The sequence below is a fragment of the Protopterus annectens genome, chromosome 13.part0, assembly GCF_019279795.1.
Source record: "Protopterus annectens isolate FY-2018-M chromosome 13.part0, PAN1.0, whole genome shotgun sequence".
Classification (NCBI taxonomy): domain Eukaryota; kingdom Metazoa; phylum Chordata; order Ceratodontiformes; family Protopteridae; genus Protopterus; species Protopterus annectens.
In genome coordinates, this window is record NC_056747.1 from 1,289,804,277 (window position 1) to 1,289,829,707 (window position 25,431).

Below are 25,431 nucleotides of genomic sequence, written 5' to 3' on the forward strand. Positions count from 1 at the left end.
GCTGACTGTGTTCCCTGTGTGCTCTTATGAGAAATTGTGCTTGATGCAGACAGGTCTACATCTGGAAATACTGAGTGCATCCATTTGTATTGCAAGTGAACGTCTCTCTCTCTCTCTCTAGTGACAGTGGTGAGAATTCAGGCTCCTTGACTACTGGCACAGAGTGGCAACATCACATACTGGGGAGCAGTGGTCTGGATAGTAATTAAACATCTGTAGCCTGTAGGCGGTTGTCACTAAAGGTGTGTCCTCTCAGCAGCCACAAGGTACATGTTCAATGTTTCATTTCACAACAGGTGTATTTATTTATTTTTTTTCTTAGTTTAGTCAGGTAAAGCAGTCAAAGTTGTCAGCAGAGGATTAAGGCAAGCAGACAAAGAACCAGTTGGACAAGGTGTGGGAAGCCAAAGAACTGGTGTATGTCAACATGACTACAGAGAAATTATTTCAGCCTTTGTCACAGCTCAGACCAGCAACCAGTAGGATAATCATAATGGTGATGGGGATTTGAAGCCCTCAGAAACAGGACAGTTCACCTTTTCCTCAGAGGACTTAAACATCTGTCTGGAGTTACAGAGACTTGAACTGGAGGCCAAATGTTTGGAATTAGAATCTGCAGAGACTGTGGCATTTGGAGGCTGAAGAAAAGGAGAAGCAGCATCAACATGAGAGAGAGATGCTGACCCTTCCCCAGGGTCATGAAAAGGAGAAGCAGCATCAACATGAGAAATGCTGACCCTTCCCCAGGGTCATGAAAAGGAGAAGCAGCATCAACATGAAAGGGAGATGCTGACCCTTCCCCAGGGTCATGAAAAGGAGAAGCAGCATCAACATGAGAGGGAGATGCTGACCCTTCCCCAGGGTCATGAAAAGGAGAAGCAGCATCAACATGAGACGGAGATGCTGACCCTTCCCAGGGTCATAAAAAAAGAAGCAGCAACAATATGAGAGGGAGATGCTGACCCTTCCCCAGGGTCATGAAAAGGAGAAGCAGCATCAACATGAGAGGGACACGCTGACCCTTCCCCAGGGTCATGAAAAGGAGAAGCAGCATCAACATGAGAGGGAGATGCTGACCCTTCCCCAGGGTCATGGAGGTCATGGGGACCCTTCCCCAGGGTCATGGAGGTAATGCGGAAGGGAATAACTGAACCCCAGAAGCAATAAAGGTCTGTAAATTTCTTACACAATTTACAGAGGGTGATCATTTTGATAGATTTACTCATACATTTGAAAGAGTATGTAAATGGTATAATGCTGACCAAGGGCTCTGGGTACGGTTTCTGACCCCCTCACTACATGGTTAAGCTGTAACTGTTGTTTCTAAGTTGCCTGACATTGACACAAAAAAGTAAAGAAATGTTTACTTGAATGTTTTAAGCTAACAGCTGAAGTTTATAAAAAAAAAAGTTTTGTGAGCAGAGATGCAAGGTAGATGAAAGCATGCATGATTATAATGCCAAGTTAAGCACTTTTTTTCATAGGTGGGCAAGTGGGTGCCAGGTCACCATTTTTAAAGGGCTGGCAGACCTTTTGGCAAGGGAACAAGCCCTTAGCGCTTTGCCTGAGGACATGAAAATCTAGTTGGCAAACCAAGAGTGTAAATGCAGATGAGCTGGGAGAAAAAGGGGTATCTCTACTTAGCAAGCAGGGCATCACTGCACAGGATATAAAAGAACCCATGGTGGGCAGTCTAAACCACTCCAACAGAGTCTACCAGTAATAGGAGAATCCACTAGTTCAGGTACATGGCCTGGATCAAGGGTTAAATGTTTTAAATGTAACCAGTGGGGCCACGTATCATACAGATGTCCAGGGAGGCAAGGTGGAGGAAAAAAAGTGGGAGAGCCAGCAAGTCGGAAAAACAGTATGCCAGCGGTAAGCTGTTTGGAGACAAAAGGGATACCAAACTATCAACAAAATTTATATCCTATCTTAATAGATGGTCAACAGGTGACTGCTAAGACAGATGCAGCTTCAGATATAAACACTGCGAGGCCTGCAGTGGTTGGAGAAGAGTAGTACTTGCTTGGACAGTCCACTCCACTTATTTTGGGAGAGACCTCATTCCAAATGCCTTTGGCCAGGGTTCATCTTGACTGGGAGGGTGGAAAAGGAAGCAAGCAAGTAGGTGAGTTTGAGCATATCCCTGCAGATGCCCTGATAGGGAATGACTTCGATAATGCAGTACCTTGTGTGCATGCAGTGACACAAATTCAGGCTTGGAGACAGGCATGTAGGTTCGGTAGCCTGGGGAAAACCCAGACAGAACTCATACCAGAAACTGAGACTGGTGTATGGCTGTTTCAAAGAAGCTATCCTGTAGCAGTAAGCATGAAAGTGAGCTACAGGTGCTGGTAGGTACTGATGTTCCATTTAACACTGCAACTGCAAGGACAGAGGTGAGTGGAGGTACCCAGATTGACAGTCAGGCACAGCTGTCGAAGTTACTAGGCTTCCTGTGGAATGGGAGCTGGGGGTCACAAAGGTAGAGCTGAGAAAGGCTCAACTTACGGACCCTACATTACAAAGCTTGAGGGAGGTGGCTAAAGAGGCACCTGAGGCTCAAAGAAGAAGGGAGTCTGTACACTGGAACAAAGGCTTGCTGTACAGTGTGTGTGTCCTGAAGTTGGGCTAGAAGAGGAGGTACTACAGCAGTTGGTAGTGGCTAGAGCTTACTGTCTGCCACTTTTACCTGTAGCACATCCCTTTTTCTGGTCACATGGGTATAAAGCATACTAAGACATATTTTGCAAAATTTTGTACTAGCCTGGGATTGTAAAGGATGTGGTAGGACTTGTGAACAGTGCCAAAAAGTTGACAAGGCATGGGACAAGGTCAAGGCTCCGTTAATGCCTTTACTTGTTACTGAACAGCCATTTCAGAGGGTGGCCATGGATATTGTGGGACACCTGAGTACTCTAAGTTCTACAGGGAAGAAATATATCCTGGTAATAGTACATTATGCTACCAGATACCCTGAAGCAGTAGCTTTGTCATCTATTGAGGCAGAAAAGGTGGCAAATGCTTTGCCAGAAATTTTCAGCAGGGTAGGTTTCCTGAGGGAGATACTGACTCATCGAGTTGCCAACTTCATGACAGACCTGATTTGTCTGCAGAAGCGTTGTGGGGTGAGACATCTAAAGAATACACTCTATCATCCCCAGACTAATGGTCTTGTGGAGTGGTTAAACTCTACATTAAAGACTATGCTATGGGCATTTGCAAACCAGGTTAACAGGGCAGGATTAACCCAATCAAACACATAAACACACAAAGACATACTCGGAGGCTCTGAGTAAAAATTTACCTAAACAGCAGAGGCCTCCAAAGCAGACACCCAAACAACTGCTACCTCAAGACACCCCACAAACAACACATAAACCACCAAAGCAGTGTGCAAATTTTAAGGACAAACTAGGTACCAAAGGACACCAGGATAGTACACTAAACATACAGACAGCAGGTGACACACTAGTAGCATACCCACAAGGCCCAACAAGTAGTAATGGAAAGGAGAGGGCCACAGTAGGCTGTCAGGACACTAGAAAGAATTGAGGACCACAAGTGATTATCAGACACAGGCAAGTACATTGTTGCCACAAAACAGCAGAGAAAGTTGGTGAAGGGTGGGAGAGAAATATTAGGTGGAGATGCTAGGCTTAGACATAGCAGAGGAAGGTAAGAAGGAGAGATATAGCAGTATTAGTCCTTCACTTGCAGATATGCCACAATATAAGCTAATGATGCAGAAATGTAGAAATTGGATGATCACCTTTAATATGGACAGCAATATCTGGTGTCTGTCTACCTGTCTGAAGTCACTGTACAAGCCACAAGAATTAAAAAGCCAAAGCTAGCAAAAGGCATAAGCAACTGCACGGAGTGGGGCTGAGGAATGCCCATGACAATAGTGGAAAAAACACTTAGGCAGGTATTCTAATGGCAGAAGGATAGATCTAAAAATGAGGGGACTGAACAGTCTAATCAGTAGCAACTGAGAAGAAAGCTGACTTTTGCAAGATTCATCAATCAAGGCTCCAGTATGTGAAGGGGACCACACCTATGAAATACATATGTGTCGTTCCTGCCCTGTGACCGCACCACGTTTTGGTTAGGTTTGTTCCGGCACTTTTCTAAATTACACCATTGTACCTAACCACAGATATTTTATCTTATTCATTTTCTGTTTGGTATGCATGTTTGAAAGGGGTACAGGAACCCATGTCAGTTTTCATGCTAATACTGGAGATTTAAAATCCAGGATGTCTCACCTACTTCTTGTAGACACTCACAGTCTGTAATCTAATACTCAGACAATGTTCAAAGCCAGCCTTTGTTCACAGGATTGAGACTTTGTACAGAGGAGGAATGCATATTGAAAAGAAAGCAAATATTGAAGAACTGGAACAAAAATAAATCAAGAACAGCTCATCAACATTCAGTTATCCAGCTCATCAAACAGTCAAACAGTTCATAACAGTTTTGTTGAGTTGTTGAGTTTTCACTGTTTATCCACATCACAGTTGAGTTGAACATAGTTCAGTTGAGAACTTGGGTTGCAAACATCCCACATTGTACAGCTGTGATGATATGAAGATCTCAAAAGAAACCAGTAACACTGCCCTCCCTGTAAGGAAAGTGTTATAAATAGTAAGACTATAGCATCTAACTTTAGCATCAAACTTCATATTAGTCAACAGTATTTTTTTTAAATGTTGGATTTCTATCCTTCAGTATTAACTTCATTTTCCTTGTGACTGAATTCCATTTGTTTATTGAAATTACTGTTTTACATTTTGAATAATTTTTTTTATCTTTAAAAATAATATTTTATTTTACATATTGGAACGTCCAGTATAAAGAACTTTACCCATTTTAATAATTTACATTACATGGAGATAGCTAATCCATGATAGGACCCACCACCCTGGCTTAAGGTCTGCTGGTATCATTATTTTATCATTCTCTTTTTTTTAATAAAATGATAAAAAAAGGTGGAAACCTGAAGATATGCTCTGGATTAGTGCAGACATTTGTTAAAAAAACTCAGCCCAACTAGGAAATGTGCTCAGAATTAGTCCATAATTGAGCAAATGTGTGAGAACATCCAGACATTCACTGAATACTATGCTAGCTAAACAGTGCTGGAGAGTATCATCAGGACCTAAAGGAGGTATGGAAATTGTGGAGAGATGTATATCCCCTTTATATCAAGCATCCAGGTGAAGCTGTGTGCGCTCAAAGCTAAAATAGGAAAAAAATAAAACATGTGCATTGTCTTTAATCATGTGCTACACCTCTTAAATGCTCTATTAAACTTCTTTCTGCTACAACCCTTCTATAATCTTCTTGTTCTGCTTCAGCTGCTTTGGGAGTGGCGTGCAACTGTGGTTCAAAGATACACTGGCGCCTACGTGGACCCTGGTAATTACCGCCCCATAAGCTTAACAACAAGTCTAGTCTGCAAAGCTATGGAGAGGATCATAATGGAGCTCATAAACAAAGATATAGGGACTTGCAGACATTGGCCCCGACCCAGTTTGGCTTTGTCAAGGGAAGATCATGCCTTTTGAACTTGGTCGACTTCTTCAAAACAGTCACCAAGGCCATTGATGAGGGAAAGGCAGTATACAGCTACCTTGACCTTGCAAAGCTTGCCACAATACCCCACTGGGTATTGTAGAAAACTTACCAGCTAAATGTAAACCCATATGTCACAAGATGGGTTGCAAACTGGTTTAAGGACAGAACCCACAGGGTTAGAGTTGCTGGCGCATGTCAGACTCAAGCCGTCACAAGTGGTGTCCCACAGGGCTCGGTCCTTGGCCCCCTATTGTTTGGCATCTACTTCTCAGAAGTACAGGCCAACATAGGAGGACTTTGGCTGACAAAGTTTGCAGACGACTGCAAACTGGGCCTATAGTGGAAAGATGCATCAGACACGGATATCCTTCAGAAGGACTCACGGAAACAGATAGCTGGTGCCAGAGCCATGGCCTGAAGTTAAACGCCAAAAATGTATAGTCATACCCTTCGGGAAAAACAAGGTAACCCCAAGCTACCATATAGGTGGCAATCCACTAAGCACAGAAGAGGTTATCAAACCTGGGGACCCAGGTTGACAGTGGCCTTTCTTTTGACACTCACATTGCTAAAGTGGTTAGAAAGACCTTCTACATTGCCCACTGATCATGAAGGGATTCACATCCAGATCTAGTGAGGTTATTGTTCTGTACTCTTCACTTATCAGACCAATGATCAGTACAATGCCCCATTCGATGTATCTCACCCGACATCTGCAGCAATTGGAGAGACCCCAAAAGTTCCTCACCAAAAGGATAAAGCGACTCCAAAATCTGTCATATGCTGCCAGATTGAAGAAACTCCAGCTCTATTCAGTCGCATACCCTGCTCAGAGGTGACATGTGCCTGACATACAAGGCCATGTCCAACCCGAATTAATGGACATGCTCCACCTCAAAAATCCAAATCCACCAAAACCACTAGAGCAAGCGACTTAAACCTTAGCACGGATATAAATAGGACGTGCTGGAGGGAATAGATTTATCACTCAGAGACTCCCTATGCTGTGGAATAAAATCCGGTCCATGTGAGGCAGAGCACCTCGCTGACTCTGTTCAAGAGAAATCTAGACCTGTGGATGGGAGATCGTAGGTTTACCCTGGGAATCATCTCTGTGTCACTGCTGGACAGAGGCACAACAAACTAATGGGCACAGTATTTTTCATATAAGGTGGCGAAGCCACAAAAATTTGGGCTAGGCTTATAAATGCCTTAGGGCAGATAGCCTAGTATAAACCTATGAACCATTAAACCCAGTAAGTGTCTGGTGGATATGGCAGAAGTCACTTACTTAGGACACAGAGTGGGGAGTGGTAAGATTATGCCAGAACTTCTCAAAGTGGAAGCTATTCAAGTGTGGCCAATTCCTGTTACTAAAAAGCAAGTGAGAGCATTTCTAGGGGACAGTGGGATACTACAGAAAAATGTGTACCCAGTTATAGTACAATAGCTGCACCCCTTACTGACCTAACTAGTAAAAATAAACCAGATAAGTTGGTGTGGACCACAGATTGCGATCAGGAATTCCAAAAACTTCCGAGATTTTGGGAGGACCCCCTGTGTTAGCCAAATCACATTACAGCAAAGAATTTATTGGGCAAGTAGATGCTTCATGTTATGGGTGGGGGCTGTACTTAGCAAAGTTTCCGCAGAAGGAGAAGAGCACGCAGTGGTATATCTTAGCCGTAGATTTCAACCCAGGGAAGAATGTTATGCAGCTGTGGAGAAAGAATGTCTAGCCATAGCACGGGCACTGCAGAAGCTGCAGCACTATCTATATGGAAGATAATTCACTGTACTCACAGATCACAACCCTTTAATATGGCTAGAGTCAGCAAGCAAAATGCCAAGATACTGAGGTGGAGTCTCTGGTTGCAAGCGTATGATATGACAATATAAAACACTGCAGTGGGGTTAATAATGCCAGGGCAGATGGATTGCCCAGGAGGGGGAGTGGACTGATACATTCTCAGGAAGACCCATTTTTCTCAAGCGTCATTTTTCAAAGGTCACTGGAAATTCATGCTTCAGTCACTGGGGGAGAAATGTGAAGAAATTAGGCACTGTCATCGCTGCTACCATGTCTGGTTGATGTTTTGTACACAACTTCAGATTAACCTTTGTAATATATGCCAGCATGATTAGCTATGATATTTTAAATAAGTTCTTGCATGTTGATTAATGCTCTGTTTGTACAGGATGTTTGAACAGTGTTCCTTTACATTTCTAACTGACCATGTTTGTACAGGAGATTCTAAATGCAGACTGCCTCAGAGTCAGCTAATCTACAGATAATGTCATCGGAATGTGTTCAGATGCTTCGTGTTTACTTTCAGAGACTGATGACAGGATGGAACTTTGAAAATAAAGAGCCAGCCATTTTGAAAGTGTGAAATGAAAATAAGAACTGGAACAGTTATGACAGTTAACTAGCTCATAAAAGAGCCTGCTGAAGACTATTTAAACAGTTGTTGAGAACAGTTGAGTTTTTCAGATCAGTTCACAGTACAGTTGACTTCAGCTAAGTTGAGTTGTTGTGAACAGTTCATTCACAGCTGTACTGAGCAGTTGATACCAAAAGGACTCGCCAAGAACTGTAAGCCTGCCTTTCCGCTGTTGTAATACTTAGTTTAGATTAAGGACAGTGTTCTTCAGTTAGATAGCATATTATAGCTAATTAGTCAACAGTATTTTTTTTAAATGTTGGATTTCTATCCTTCAGTATTAACTTCATTTTCCTTGTGACTGAATTCCGTTTGTTTATTGAAATTACTGTTTTACATTTTGAATAATTTTTGCTCAATATTAAAATATTTTTATTATCTTACATTGTGGCTGGTCAGTTAGTGTATTCTTTAATGATTTAAGAGTGCTTATACCTGCTTTGATAATTCCTGAGCCACTCTGAGAGCCTGGCTGCTTTAGGTCATATGCTATCATTTTCTTTGATATCTAATTTTAATAACTAGACACCCCTTTAAAAAGGGCATGCTCTGACTGGTGGCAGACCATTACTTTATTATTACTTTGGGTAAGGACACAGCTGGAAATCTGTGTCAGGCTTTCCCATAAGTGTTTGGATGTGTGAGACTAAGTGTGAGTGCATCAGAGGTCTTAAAAGTAGAACACACTGCTTTGGAGTGTGTAATAAGGAGTTAAATTAGGGGTGGACAGAAGTATACGGTCTGGTCCCAGGTTATAGAGCATGTTCCTGTTGTGCTCTTAGGGGAAATTGTGAAATATTACTCCTGTTTTACGTGACTGTCATCGATCTTAACATGTCAATTCACCTCTATTAAATAAAGCAGCTCTTCCCTTGGATCATTTTCTTCTAGTCCGACAGAGCCTTCTTTGGTCTACATTTACTGTGAGCTTTCTACAGAAAGTTCCAGAACATCTTCATGCGGCATATCCTCTTCAGATGCACCCTGCTTCATCTGCTGCTCCTTCATATGAAAACTCATTGACCTATCACTTCTCAACATTGCCTCCATCAAAGCTGCCAGTGTTTCCTGCTCATTCCCTTGCTGTGTAATACTGATGCAATTATGTTAACACTTGAAAAGATTCAGTGTTTATAAACCACTCTTTGTCTGGTCCTGAGAAAGTGTAGTTTGTAAAAGGCCCTGTAGTATGGCTACAGCAAACCCTATAGCTACAGAGTTAATGTCCAGGTTAGAATGCTTAGAGAAGGTGTGGACACATGACTAGGTAGCTGCTTCTGAGACGGGCTAGGTGCTCACCCCTCTAAAGAAGGCAACAGCATCTGTTGTGACTCTCAGGCAGTGATATCTCATGTCCTAGTGCAGTCTTGCAATGGAAAGAGTAAGGTACAGTGAGAACAGCCAGCCAGGCATGTAAAGATAGGCCTGTTTCCCTACATGTTGCAAAGACAATGAATAACCATCTCAATTGACTATGAACATCCTATGTATGTAAGATCACCCCCCCTCGTTCTGTGCGGTAGGACAGAACACCACTGCGGGCATGAAGTTTGTATTGGTGTAGTGTGTTACCCCATCCTTATGGAAGTTAAAAGGACTGTCTGTACACAAGGGTCTGCAGTTCCAATGTCCTTCTGGCAGCTATAATGGCTACTAAAAAAAGCACTTTCACCAACAATGGACTCCTGGAACACCTTCAAAACAAACAAGTGTCACTGTCGTAGAAATGTTCCTGCAAATGTAATCGGTTCAAACATACAGACAGAATTATAGTATAATGTATGCAAAAGTTGCTTTGCTGGTAAAACACATGTAATCAATGATTTCATAACTACACAATAGCTTACTTAAAGTGGGAATCTTGTCAACATCCAGAGGAATGAGTTCTGAAATTAAAAAGAAAAGGGTATTTATGAACAGTACACATCTGCAATGCTTATAAAAATATACTAGATTTGCATTTGTATACAGTTATGTTTTACATGTCCTCATTTCTTCTTGAACTCTGCAGTAAAACTGAATTGTTAAAACAAGGTGTCAACTTAAACTTTTCTAACACATAAATGAGATCCATCTGGTGGACAGATTACCTTCTTGGTGGGCCTCAGATGCAATAATTCCATGAGGAACTGCTTTAATGCTAAGAGGAATTAAAAGTGGGATCACAAGGATAAGAGGTTAAGCCTATATATACACGCACCTTCACTGAGGCATAAAACAATCCTGATAAGTTTGGCAAGTATTTAAAAATGAAAGAGACTGAAGTCTTGTTAGGGTCCAGATTGATGGCAACACAGGGAGAAACATCCATTTTGTCAAGTACGATTTCCTTGTATGTGGTTTCCTAGCTTCCTTTAATATAGAATGCATTGTTGGAAAACATGCGCCTTAACGGTGTTTTCTTTTGTAGTTCAGGAGAAATTGGGGGTCCCCTCCTCCCACACTACTCCAGAGGTGTTAAAACAGTCAATGCACTGACAGACCCTTGTAGAATGAATTCCTTGGACTACAAAAGAAAACCGTGAACAAAGTTTACTTTTCTGGCTATAGCTGGATAACTTCTAAGTATAGTGTAAAACAAAGTCTGAGCCAAACATAAATGAGGGTGATTAGAGACAGAAAAGAAGCAGTCCTTTTACAGAAGGTAAAGAAAGTAACAGTGACCCTCCCAAATCCCATTATATGTCAATGGCATGGGAATTCAAAGTTACTGCCTTATGTCTGGCTTGAGTCATACAACGTACTATGGGAAAGAGAAAGGGCTGAGGGAGTACAAGATCACATTGACACAACAAGCTCCACTGGTAGCCATGTTGTTACAAACAAAGCACTTAGAGTGATTTTGATGTGTTAAAATAGACCAGGAAACAAAGAGAGTAAAAAAAAAGGTTTTTTTTTTTTTCAGTTCTAGGGTGGAGTTTTCCTTTTGATGGCTAAAAAGATAAGCAGCCCTTGCATGTTAACTCCTCTCAAAGGGTGCTTTTTTTCCTGAAAAATGTACAGTACAATACTGCTCCCAACAGACATGTGAATAGGGTCACTTGTGCAATAAAACTCCTTTTTCATAGGAATTAGCTGCAGGTGGATTTCTGTCTTCCATAAGTTTTAGATGGAGTTAAACTCCTTTCCAGGTCCATGACCCACAGCTCTCAACCTCTAAGCACAAAACATCTGGACAAAGTCAAAAATAATGGGCGACAAGCACCAAAAATAGGGACAGATTTTGAACATTGCTCTTATAAACCTAGAAAGTTGCTGGAATAAAAGGTCTTCTGTTACCATGCATTTCCTGAAGGATATGAACCCTGAAACTCAAATGCTTGTCATTATTTAGTGACTTCCATCCTCACTGATTTGCCACAGAAATCCAGAAAATCACAAACTTTATGAGGAACAGACCAAAAATATGAGGCATATATCTGGACATTCTGTGAAAATCTTGATAACTGAGAGGAATGCATGACACCAGCTAACAAATGGTAAAAGTAAGAGCAGACCATGACATTTTCAGTTCTTTTATGGCTGGATGATCCTATCTCTGATCTGTAAATCCTCTCGGGGCAGAACAGGCAAGTTCTTCCTTCTTGCTGAAGCACCTGGAATGGAATGCCTCAGATGCTTTTGGGGGGGGGGGGGATCTTCACAGGTGGACCACTGTAAAACAGAGTAGTACTGATCCTGCAGTGGGGACACACCCCCTCTGCTCCCTCAATGCAGATAAAGTGCCTCAGTAAATGACGGCAGGACAATGGGAACTTTTACTGCTCCAGGTTATGGTCAGTTTACTCACAATTATACCACGTTCATCACCGAAGTCACTGCTGCAGTGTTAATTCCTTGTTCAGGGGACCAATACCAGCACTAGCAGCTTCAGTGGGCAGCAGGAGATCACAAGGCACCCTGCACAATGACTGCAGCACCACATGCCCTGTTCCTCACATGAAGGTCTGTGTATACAGGTTGGTGAAGGTGTACGCTGCAGTCCACGCGGCTGCCTCACAGCTACACTGAGGCAATAGGATTCTTAAATGCTATTGCTACTGCTGCCCTGACAGAGTGGGCTCTAACATGTCACATTACAAAATGTATGTCAGTTTGCTACTCACCTGGATGGTATCTGAGACAGGTCTACTCAGTTTGCCTAGCATAAATAAGAAACCTGCTCAGAGTACAGGAATTATTTATTTATTTTTAGGTAAAATTTCAGCTGCCTATTTTGTGGATTGGAATAGAAAACTGCCAGCTGGACAGTTTATAGTTTCATTAACAGTTAGTTGGACACTACCTTCTGCGTAAAAAGGAAACATTAAGCTGCAAGGCTTATTCTGGGGGTTGGCATAGTGGTTAAGGTGTTTAGCTCATAAATACAAAGTACAGAGCTTGATTCTTACCTTGTAAGGGAAACTGGCTAGGCTTAAAAAGGGGTGCAAGGGCAGCTAGCCTAGTACTTACCTATACACCAAAATATAGTACCCTATACCAGTATAGTACCCTATACACCAATATACGAAAGAAGAATACGGCCCTTTACAGAGTATTGCTTGATATACATAGATTCTACTAGCCGAGGAAAAGCCAATAAAAAAGTTTTCTCTAAGACAAGATTAACTGGGCTCAAAGAGAGCTAAACTTCACCTTTCTATCTCAAGCATAAGGTGTCAAGGAGGAATAATCGCTTTCCCTAGGGTGTCTCCCCAAAGAAGAAAAATTTCACTGAAGAGCAGGCCAATAGACATGGATCATCAGGGAGGCATCCTACAACAGCAAACACATGTACTTTAAAAGCATAGGAAAAGACCACTATCAAACAGCTCCAAGAAGGTACTACAAGACATCTGGCACCATGACTCTAAAGACGCCCCTTGGTTCACAGTACAGAGTCACACTCTTCCATTTACCCATATAATATTTCCTAGTGGACAAACTCTCTGTTTCCTGAATGATTAAGTAGCAAATCCTTGGAGAAGCTGGCCTGGACCATTCATGCAGCTACATTCCAGACTGCTGAGGCTGAGATGGACAAGTGATCCTCCTAGAGTCAGGAGAGCACACATTTGTGGAAGGTGCCTAGGTCCCTTCCTGCTCATTTGGACTACGACTGAAAGCCATAGGTACCTTGGCCACAAAGGTGCTGTATACATTAATCTAGCCTGTCCATTCTCGCTTTTCACAGCACTCTGGGATTAGGGGGATGGGTGCGAGGGCATACAGCAAAAATATTTTCTTCTCCTTATTTACTGGAACAAAAATCTTCTTAACTTGTTCATCCTTCCTTGAGGCAACCAAACCTCTGCCCCCCCCCCCCCCCGCCACACTATTAAGTTCTGGAAGACTGTCAGGATTCAGTGCCCTTTTGTAACTCGTGGCTTTGGTCTGGTGTCTAGTGTAGTGTTCAGGTCAGCAGGGATGGAATAACGTCTGAAGATGAAAGCCTTGACAAAAGACTATGAGCAAGACATTCTCACTAACCTGCACAGCCAGTAAGTGTGCACCCCCACTTTGCTTGTTTATAGGTCACATCAACATAGGTACAACTCATGATTACCATCAGGGTTCCTGCCTGCTGGATCACCCACAATGTCTTTAGCGTTAGGAATTGATACCTTGATCTGTTACAGGCGGACAAGTCTTCTGGCCAAGGAGGGGCCTTAAAGTATTTGGGCTGTGCAGGAACAAATGGACTGTGGGGCCCCTGTCCACTCTTATGAATGACTCATTCATTTCTCCAGGGGCAAGAGACAGACAATGTGGTACTTGACAGGGAGACACTGGGCAGGCCCTGAGCAGAACAGGGAGAAAAACAAAACAAAAAAAGGAAAACGGATCTGAATGTGTTGGGGGAAAAACACAACTCATCCTCACCAATCTGGGTGACAAGGTTGTCCATGCTGGAATGATACAACAGTTGAATGGAGTAAGAGTTGTTATGAGTTTGCTACTAGTCGGAAGGAGAAGTTATGTTAAGCAAATGATTATGACAGTGGATTGGTGCAATAGAACACATTATATGAGGGACAGAAAGTTACTAGTGTTACTTGTAAGAGAAAGATCCACTGATGTAGTTCAGGTTAGGTGATGTGGTTCGATAAGATGAACTGTGCCAAGTCCTAAAAATAGGATAAGATAAGGTGTGTGTGTGTGTGTGTGTGTGTGGGGGGATACTTTTGCAAAGAGTTCTGGGCCATAGCTTTCAATTGTCCAGATTTTTACCTTAACTATTTGGTCTGCTACTCATACAACTGTGTTTTTTCTGGCAAATCGAAAAGGACTGACGTCAGAAAATAATTGCAGACATATGAGTCTCAGACTTCATACCCTTGAGAAAAGTCATGTTAATGCAAAACATGCTATTCAATCAAAAGTTTATAAAAGCAATATTTATAAACTGGGTACTTGCATATTAATGCAACCAACAGCCAAATGTTTCATACCTCACCAAATTATTGATGTCTGTTCACAAGACTACATCCTATCCAGTAAAATTGTACTTTGCTAAATGTGTATGTATTTTGCAAATGTAAAGTGCATAATGCAAAAAACAAAAGGGATTTTGTTACAAAAAATGTATAGTTGTCAACCAAGTAGAAGCAGCCATGTTTGTTTTATGTAAAGTAGCAATTTTGTCGCTAAAATACAGCAACCTGGTTGGGTTAAGACATCCTGCACTGCACATCTGTATGAATTCAACCCAGTATTCATACACAGTTTCATCAATTTCCTGAGTTTGTTTGTCTTTTCGGCTTTTTCCTGGTAAGGGGTCACCACAGCGGAACTCCGGTCCGCTAATGATTGGCAGTAGATTTTTATGAAATGCCGAGGTCCCAGCTTGATGCCCAACCTTCAACGAAGGCATGCCCATTTATGCACAAATGTCTTTCGAATGCTACCCAACCGTGGGGAGGACATGCGGACTCCACACAGAAGGCACTCCCAAGCCACGCCGAGAATTGAACGGGAGAACATTTTGCTGTGAGGTAACAACACTACCACCGAGGCTTTTTCATGAGTAGTGTATACGAAATACATGTTACAGCATGACTTCAATGGTAGACTTGCATTTCTTAACGACTGTGATGTAACCACATGTAAAAGTCATTACATTTTTAATTTTCCCAGCCATGTTATTTCAATTTTAAGAGGATGATTTGTAAACAGATTTCCTGCTATGTAACACTTCTACAGTGACACTCACACAGCACATAACTGAAATAGATATTACCCGTTTTTACTAAGTTAACAAGTTGCACTGTAAGCAAACATGGAAATGAGTTAACATCTTCCTCCTACACTGACATTATTTGGTGTTATTTGGCGAGGTATGAAACATTTGGCTCCTGGTTGCTTGTAAAGTACCAAAAAGTGTCCCTATTTTTGGGCCTTTATTCCCCCATTATTTATAGCTTTGCCCAGATTTCTTGCTCTAAGAAATTGAGAGGTAAGTTTTGGGCCTAGTACAGAGAAGCAGTGAGCTGTACAATGGAGCTCAGTTTGGTGGAGGGGTTGCAGATTGCTTGTGGTTTCTGAGGCTGTAAAAAGAATGCTCTAGTTTATCTGCTATGGGGACAGAAGGTCTGGATGACTAGGAGTTGGAATAGCTGGATCTTAGAAGGTAAGCTCTTAGTTGAACAGGGAGCCATTCTGAGTTTTCAGCACGGTGATAATTTTTAGGGGAGCAAGTCTACAAATTTTATTGGCTAATGTTTTGAAAGTGTGTAGAGCTTGTTTCTGATGCTGAAGCTGAGGGGGGGGCACATATTCAGGTCGGGAGAGTAGATTGCCTTTGCCTATTGCTATTTTGGATTTAAAAGAGGTAATATTTTCTATCGGTGGTGTTGTTCCAGTCATAGATATGCAACTAGAGCTTTTTTCCAAAAATCATAGTTTTAGTTTTACTGAAGTTGGGATGGGGGGGGGGTCTGTTGGAGATAGAGTGAATTAGGGCTAGGAAATCCTTCCTCTACCTCTTCATTATCTTTGCTCCCCCTTTTGTTTCTTCTTTTCCTCTGTACTTTACTTCTACAATATAATTTTTGTTTACAACAGTTCCTAATAGTTATTAACCTAACCATACATATTGTAAATACCTGCTGCTGGCTTTCTGTTATCATCCGAACCAAATGCATGTACTGCAAATACTTTTGCAACAGCTCCAACACTTGTCCTGACAAATATTTTTTTTCTTCCCCTCTTATCTTTGTAACTTCTGGGCTGGGCATGAAATTGAACCTGGTGGATCAGTGATCTACCCTGGTGGACAAATACATTAAACAAAATGCATAAACTAAGCATAAAGTGACTTCATGGAAATCCTTTCATCCCAACATAAACCTCTATCAGTCAAGGATTCCTCTCTCACCAATGGACAGGACATGCTGTGACGGATGTTGCCCCTCTTCTTCATTCTTCCTTACCCAATTACTCCCTGTTAATGTAGCACGCTCATGTGCATTCATATAGGCTTTGTATAAAGAAACTACCCAAGGCTTCAGACTGTGCACATACCCCACAACTCCATGTTACTTAGTGTACAAGTCAGGCCATTGACATTACAACTGATGAATACATCCATTATGAAACACAAACACATGACTGATGCATTTTGTATACATGCCATTTAAAAGCCTGCACCATCTACAACAAACAGTTATTTAACCCTACAACACAAACAAAATTAGCATCATCCAGTAAGAAGAGTACACAACAGGTATCGAACATATTTAACTCCACCTTCCCTCCTCCTCGCCTGCTTCCAGGCATTTACCTCACTATTCCGGTGCTGACTCACGCACAACTGTATTTTTAAATATTTAGTCATTTTCAGTCACTTTCTATGTTTAAAAGAAATAGGACAAAATTTGACATCATACAGAAAAAAATAAGAATGAGACAGTTCAGTCATGTAAACATAAAAACATTAACTACACTGCATAAATTAGCCCCAAAATAATATTCTTTACTGCTCGCCTCACCCTTAAGAGAGTGTATCAAGTTGTCCAGAGATAAGCAACTGCTGAATTAGTGTACAGTGTACATCAGGATACAGCAACAAAAGAAATCTGCCAATGTCCATGTGGACAAGTCCAAATATTACTTGGATCTTAAAACACAGCCCCAGTATAGTGTGCTTTATTACTTAATCTGTGACGCTTCTATCAAAGGACGGTCTTACTTCACAAAGTTTTCCTCATCCATATTCTACACAACAAAAGTCCATTTCATTACTTCCAAACCAATCTTTTGGCTCCTTGAGACACAAAGTGCAGTGCTCCCATGCACCTCATGTGCGTCTCTGTAGTCAGCATCTCCTTCATTTCACTTGTCCTTATAAAATGCCCTACCTGTCTTTGCTACTAGCTGTGACAAATTCTGTGTGTGAAATATTCTGGTTCGCAAAACTGCAAACAATTCCCAGTGCACAGACCTTCTCAAAGCTTTCAGTCAATTTGCAGACAAGAGTCCCTAAACAACTTGAAGACCTCCTTTCCTAGCTGATATACCAGGAGTAACCCCCTTCTTTTTAACCAGGAGTCACGGTCTCCTAGAGCTTTTCACTAAAGCAGAACAAACTACATGTCATTAGACACAGTGCTCTAAAAACAAACATCAGCAGGTACTGAGTCACGCTGATCAGATGAGAGATTTGTGGACTGGATGGACAGAATCTTGCCACATGGAAGAAGAGTTCAGCAAGCCACAGTGTCGTCCATTAATGTGAATGACGAGGCATCGGCTAGACTAGCAGCTCTTTGTCATGGTTCATAAGGACTGGAACAGCCGAAGTAGTAAATTCCTGGAGACAGACGATTTATAGTCGGGACTGTTTGGAGCCAGTCATTCAAGTAATGAAAACTCCAGGTCCCTGCAGCCTGAGATCTGCTGTCACTACAGACGTGCATTATGGGAATACCCTGGGGGCGACATGAGACCCAACAGCAATGCCTAGAACTAAAACTGACTGGCTCCTACCCCAAAACAAAGCAACCTCTTGGTCTGTTTGGTGAACTTGATTTGCAAATATTTATCTTAGATGCTCACAGAAGACATCCATTCTTCACTGGACAGTCAGGACTGCACCATAACCTTGTGAAAGGACCTTCTGGGAATGTACTGATTTAGGCCACTCAAGACAAGAACTGGCCCAAGGTTCTTTGTCTTGGGTACCAAAAAGAGGTTGGGTAAAAGGCTAGTCCTTCCTCGTACTGTGGTACCTCTTCAATGGCTCTCTGAGCTAGCTCAGGTCATCTAAATCAAACCACAGCTTCCTCATGGTGAGATATATGGGACAGCAAGAGACTGCGGCTTATGGGCAGTCAAAGGGAAAGGACTGGAAGAGCATCTGGATACTCTACATACTCTATACCTGACCCATAAGGACAGATAACCCTCGACTGCTTCCAAATGGGTTAGTCAAGCAAGGTCTCAGGGAGTAGACTTTTACCTTCCCAAAGAAGGAAGGTAGTTAACACATGCTATTCTGGAGACATTCTCCAGGAAGTCAGCCATTTTAAAGTTGCTGCTTCTCCTGACAAAACAACAAAGGCTATCCTGTTGGGTGTGCTGAAAACTAAAAACGTATAACATGAGATATGTGCTTTCTTTCATCCTTCTCAACTGATGAATTATTGGATCTATACAGATTCTATGCCAGCAGCCTTTAGACATTTAGATCCAGGGATCAGGCTCTTCCCTCCGCCCATAACTTTTCTTCAAGTCAATACTTCAGATAGCGTTCACCTGCCAAACAGGGCAAATCCCTTGGTAATACACAAATATACAGATATAAGCATGCGCAAAGGAATACGGTCAGCAGCTGCAACAAATCAAAACTCTTTGGAGGTCCACTTCAGTCATTCGGGAGGACAGGAACAAGTAGGGGGGACGGATAAAGGGACAAAAGACAACATAGATCTAGCACTGTGATAAGTACAGAACTTTCATATCCGATGTCATCTCTTCTGTCCATCCTCAACTAATGGAAGAGTCCGCAGGTACCTAAAAACCTGGGAAGTCTCACGGAAGGATATTCTGGAGGATGTTGGAACTAAACATAGACTGAGACTCCAACTTGTAATGGGATATGATGTATGAAGTGGACCAAGTGGCTGCAGCACAGAGGTCATCAACAGTAACTCTGGAAAATAACGTTGTGGAAGCAGCAACCAATCTAGTCGAATGAGCTCTAACACTGTGTGGCACTGATAAATAACGTTGTGGAAGCAGCAACCAATCTAGTCGAATGAGCTCTAACACTGTGTGGCACTGATAAATAACGTTGTGGAAGCAGCAACCAATCTAGTCGAATGAGCTCTAACACTGTGGCACTGATAAATAACGTTGTGGAAGCAGCAACCAATCTAGTCGAATGAGCTCTAACACTGTGGCACTGATCATCCTTTTTCTTTGTACACAATGGAGATACAGTCAGACAACCACCTGGAAAGGGGTCACACATTAGAATCACCGTTTCCCCAACTTGGCAGGAGACAGGGAGACAAGCAGCTGGATTGTTTTTCTAAAAATGTTGGTACAATTTAGGTAGAACCTCAATTGATGATGGACATCTAACAAATGCAAAGTGTACTCTCCTCTGCTGGATCAGTTCGGAAAGAAAACTGGCAAGTTAACGGTCTGGTTCAATGTAAATTCTGAGGCCACCCTGGGAAGGAATGTAGGGTTTTGCTCAATGTGAAACCTATCTTCATGAATTACCAAATAAGATGACTTACAGGAAAGAGCCTGAAGCTCTGAAATTCTTTGAGCAGAGGTAACAGCTACAAGAAAAAGTATCTTCAAGAAAGATACTTCAGCTCCACAGCTGCAGCAGTTCAAGTGGAGGTCTGGTCAAAGCCTGGGGTAATAAGCATCCCAAGGAGGAAGAGGGTCCCTTTAAAAGGAGGAAAAAAAAGAAAAAGAAAAGTATTCTTAAAAAAAAAATTATTTTAAAGAAGCAATCAGATAATATTTCTCTCCCACAAGAGAGTTTGAGATGACAGCTATTTGAATTTTAACAGAATAATTAGCCCTTCTTGGAACAGATGAGCCAGAAAAATCCAAAACAAGTATGTAGGGCTGAAAAAGGGATTCATGCCCTGTTGTTGGAAGCCCACGGAGAAAATCTTTTCCATTTACGTCTGTAAACCTTTCTACTAGAAGGCTTCTGAGAGGGCATTAAGATATGAAGAAAGTACAGTTTTGTACCTACCATAAATGTAGATGTTCGAGTGTTCACACTGCTGCAGTCATTACACTTGGGTTATCCTGCCGTCAGGCAGTCCCACAGTCGGCCAGAGTTCCAAAGTCTTGGTCCGGCATCGGTTGCTGTCGCTTCTTCCCTGACGTCAATTCGCCAGGGGTATATAAGATGCATCCGACGCCATTTTCTTCAGTTTTTCTTGCCCCAGATGTCAGGTGCCCCCAAGGAGGTAGGCAATACATATTGCTAATAAAAAATATACATATAAAAAATAAAAAAACAATACCTTCAGTTACAAGCAAATACACCACAAAGGTTGTATAGGATAGAAAGGTATAGATAAGTCCAGCTAGTTCAGAGGGGATGGAGGGAGGGTAACCTGGATTGCAGCAGTGTGAACACTCGAACATCTACATTTATGGTAGGTACAAAACTGTACTATGTTCATCGTGTTACACTGCTGCAGTCATTACACTTGGGTAGAATCCCAAAGCTAAGGTTGGGTGGCTGGTCTATAAAGAGTTAGGATTGGCTATGAGGTCCTGCAGAACTGCAGTGGCAAATCCTGCTCTGGATTTAGAGTAAAGAGGCAGGTGGTAATGCTTGGTAAAGGTGTGCATTGAACTCCAAGCTGCAGCCTCCAAAATTTCCTTGGTAGGTACTCCTCTGAGAAAGGCTGTTGAAGTGGCTGTTGCCCTGGTGGAATGTGGCTTAATGTTATTTGGGACTGATTTTCCATGCTGTGTGTAGCAGTAACGAATACAGTGTCTTATCCATTTGGATATAGTCTGCTTTGAGATAGCCTTGCCCTGTGATTCTGCAGCATATGCTACAAACAGTTGCTCAGTTTTCCTGAAAGCTTTTGCTTTGTCCAAGTAGAAGCGTAGCTGCCTGTGTATGTCCAAAGAATGCAGAAGTTTCTCCCCTTTATTCTGGAGGTTTGGATAAAAAGTTGGCAAATGGATGGTTTGGTTAAGAGCCACACTAGATATCACCTTTGGCATAAAGGTAGGGTTTGTCCTTAAGGAAACCCTGTCCTGATGAAAAATTATAAAAGGTTCCACTGCCATTAATGCCTGTAGCTCGGAGACTCTTCGTGCTGAAGTTACTGCCAGGAGCAGAGCTGTTTTCCATGATAAAAATTTTAGATCGGCTGTATTGGCTGCCTCAAAGGGTGGTAGGGTAAGTTTTTCCAAAATGAAATTGAGGTCCCAAGTTGGTGTTGGTGCTCTCTGGGGCAGTCTTATGTTTTTAGCCCCTCTGAGGTACTGCTTTAGCAAGGGATGAGAGAATAAAGGAGGATCCGTGTTGTAATGTGCTGAAATGGCAGAGGCGTGGCTCTTAATTGATGAGAAGGATAGGCCTCTGTCCAGCATCTCAGTTAAGTATTGTAAAATCTGAGGAATGTTTGGAACAAGAGGGCCAAGGCTTTGAGCCTGGTTCCAGGCACAGAATCTCTTCCATTTTTCTGAGTAAGCTTTCCTGGTGCTAGGCCTCCTGGTCTCCAAAATGATATCCATAACAGCTTTAGAGAGAGGTGTTGCCTGTTTGACTATCAGAGTATGTTTTCCCACCTGTTCAACTGCATGCAATAAATTCCGCATTTCTTTACAATCAGGAGCTTCTGAGCTTGCAAGCATTTTCTGTTTTAACTGAGCCATTAAATATTGTTGGTACTTAAGCATGTGGAACTGGCAATTTAAAGCTGTTACTGCTAATGTTGCAGAAGTTTATACTTTTTTCCCCCATCTATCCAAAGCTCTGGAATCTCTGTCAGAGGGTACTGGATTTTTTGCAATGGAAGCCTTAACCCCTTTTGGACCCTGGGAAATAGTTTCTGGATCAGCAGAAGGGTTTTTGTATAGAAACTTGTGAGAGTCAGGGACTCTATAATACCTATCTGGCTTGGCTGGAGCAGGGGGCAAAGAATCAGGAGATAAGCTGGATTCAGAGAACACATCATCCACAATATCTAGCACAGGCGGAATAGCCAGGGGCCTGTGTTGAGGCAATAAAAGGAAATCCCTGAGCCTTTTCTTGGATTCTGAGTAATCCTGACTTTCCCAATGGAAATGCTCCCTAATGGTATGTAAAGTTTCCCCAAAAGAATAATCCTCAGGAGGAGAGGCTGAAGGGATAGATTCTTCAGCATCAGAGTCCACATACGGGGGTAGAGAGTATCCCTGGTCTGAAGAGGAATCAGAGGAAATGGAAACCTGATCAGAGGAATCATAGTCTGTATCCTGCCTAGGCCTTTTCTCAGGAGGGGGATGGGAACCCCTGATTAGAGTAATGAGGTCTTCGGACATTTTAAGCATCTGTTTCTTAGGCATGGAGGACTGTCCAGCAGAATGCTGTACTTGTTTCTTTATCTTTAATGGTACCTTTGTCTTGGCTGTTGTTTTAATGGTAAGTTGTGAATGTCTGAAAAAACCCTCAGAAGCCGATGCCTGCTCAGCGGCTCCGGACCCATCTGAGGGATTAGTTTCCGTAGGCCCAACATCTTGAGTTTCCAGAGGCCTAGTTGTCTCCACATGGGAGTAGGAAGCGGCCTGTGGCTCTGAGGTAGCGGGTGTCAGGGGCTGCAAAAGCACCTCACTGAGAACCGGCGAACCCGCGACTGGCCTAGAAGAGGTTTCGTCGTCGGTTTTGGACCTCGGATGCCTTGCAAAGCAAAATCAAAACGTCTTTTTATAGTGAGTTTGTTAAATCTAGCACAAAACAGACAACTAGTGACGTCGTGATCAGGGCCTAGGCATGGAATACAGTAAGAGTGGAAGTCCTTATGAGGTATTTGCTTTCCACAAGAAATACAATTATGAACTTTTTCTGACATCGGTCTGAGGCAAGAAAAAAAGTTTCACCAACGGGGTACTTAGCTTTATTGAAGACTTCGGATCTGAAAGAAGAAAATGGCGTCAGATGCATCTTATATACCCCTGGCGCACTGACGTCAGGGAAGAAGCGACAGCAACCGACGCCGGACCAAGACTTTGGAACTCTGGCCGACTGCAGGACCGCCTGATGGCAGGATAACCCAAGTGTAATGACTGCAGCAGTGTAACACGATGAAAGCCTGGTCTGTTTGGCCATGACTGGAACTGGAAAAGCCATGCAGTTAATTTCAGGGCTGCTATGTCTTGGTAAGGCTTGCCAGACAGATAAAAAATGACATCTGAAGAGGTTTCAGCACCCAAGGATGGTGCATCAGCTAGGCCAGAGAGATGGGAACAGTACCTGCTGTAGTCAAAAGGGAGCAATGAGATCACTTCATCTGGCACTACACATCTTCCAGAAGAAATTTTAGTATAAAGAGAGTGGGCAGATAAGCACATAGGAGATTGAGGCCAAGTGTGGACCACAGCATCCGTCAATTACTCTCCCTCCTGAAGATCAGGGAAAAGCAGCTATTGTACTTGGAACTGGACAGGGTCACAAACAAGTCATAGCACACCTGGCTCCAGTGGCTGAAGATCTGGGCAATCACAGCCTGACTGAAAGACTACCTCTACGGCAAGGAGAATGGACAAGCTGAGCTTGTCTGCTAAAACACTGGCTTTCCCGAGGAGCTGCTTTGCCACCTGGAAGTGGTGGAAAACCACTGCCTACTGCCAAACCCTCATGGCTTCTCGACATATTGGATATGAGCATTTCTTTCCCTCCCCTGTTTGTTGATGTACCAGACCACCACCATGTCTGACTGAATCAAAATCACACCCATGGGGAGTAAGTCCTGAAAGGCCTGCAACACAAGGACAACTCATCACCAGGACTCTGATGTGAAGCCTGGCCTCTGAGGAGGTCCACATGCTTTGGACCAGGGCTTTTTTTTTCGGACTGTACATGCAGATACAGTATACCGGGACCTCGGCTGTGACAACTGGTCATGGCATCGATTGCACATGCTGGCTGGAAAGGGGCCCACTGGCCAGAAGATTGTTTTTTTTTTCTTTTCTTAAGGGCATTCTTATGCCCTGTGTCCAGTCGCACAGATGCAGACAACCTGTTGCTTCTGTGTGACAGATTTACATCTCCATCTTCTGCGCATGCACGGAGTTTGAATTCCTGAAGACATCTGGACTGCAGACCACGGCCAGACAAGTGAGAGATACGTATGTGTGTGTGTATGAGAAGTAGGTAGGAAGGGGTGTGTGTGTGTGTGTGTGTGTGTGTGTGTAAGAAACAGTGATTTGAAGCCAGACACGGTTTCTTTACTTTGTTAGGAGCAGGTCAGAATCTGTGAGTTGGCAGACGTTCCCAGGAATTTTCAATGGGAGTGATGGATTTGCAGGTTTCCAAGCAGGCATTTTGCAGAAGTTATCGAGTAGACATAAAAGTGCAGCAGCATTTTGAGGGATTCCTTTACGCTTTACTTTGCATGCATGTAGTAGAAGGTTCAGGCAGCAGACATCTGTGCCATCCTGCTCACTTCTAGAAAACATTTACTTCTGATCCAAAAAGGGTGGACCAATCATAAGGGGCACTGAAGGAGGACATCTTGAAATGCACTGCAAAACTGCAGTGACACATCTAGGCTTGTCAGCACATAGCAATGCTGGTGACCACAGCTAACGGCATGCCATCGGTCACATTGGGCAGTAGGAGAATGGATACATTAGAAAGGGATTTAGAATAGCCAGCTCAGTATCAACGGATTTGCAGTTCTCTGCAGTTAAGGACCCTGAGAGAGACTTGGAGACTTCTCTGGTCAAGTTCCTCTGAAAGTATTTAAATAATTCAGCACTTGTAATGCAAAGCTTGCAGATGTGCAAACCTGCTTCCAAACCTGTTCAACTCCCTGCTAGGTGGTTGGACAGTACAGATCTCTTCTGATAGCACTTTCCTTGTGACCACCACTAAAAGAATGGAATGCACTGCAGGACCCTTTCTCCAGGATGGCCCGTCTTTATTGGTGACTAAAATCTTGCCCCGTTTCTGGGAAACTGGTTCCACCACATCCAGTTCCTTCCAAGCCCACCACAAGACCAAATCCACGAGTCAGTCAGCAGGAGGGATGACTGGCCTTCAAACATAGCAATTCCTCCTAGGAGGGGGTGTCAGTGACCATCGGAATGTCTCCGAAGGACAGATCCTCTAGGGGCTATCCTAGTGGACCCCACTCCACCGAAATCAGTATCCTCGGTGAGGGACTCAATGAGAAGTTCAAGTGTCTCTTCCCTATGAGTTTGTCTACATCTGTGGCAGGAA

The 25,431-nt window shown here is 42.8% G+C and overlaps 1 protein-coding gene across 1 annotated transcript in view; it reads right to left on the reverse strand.

Moving 5' to 3' along the window:
• CBX1 (chromobox 1) overlaps positions 1 to 25,431 on the reverse strand; it is a 494,455-nt gene that overhangs the window by 413,290 nt on the left and 55,734 nt on the right. The window contains 1 exon segment of the mRNA XM_044055314.1: positions 9,878 to 9,916. Coding sequence (XP_043911249.1) covers positions 9,878 to 9,916 — 39 coding nt within the window.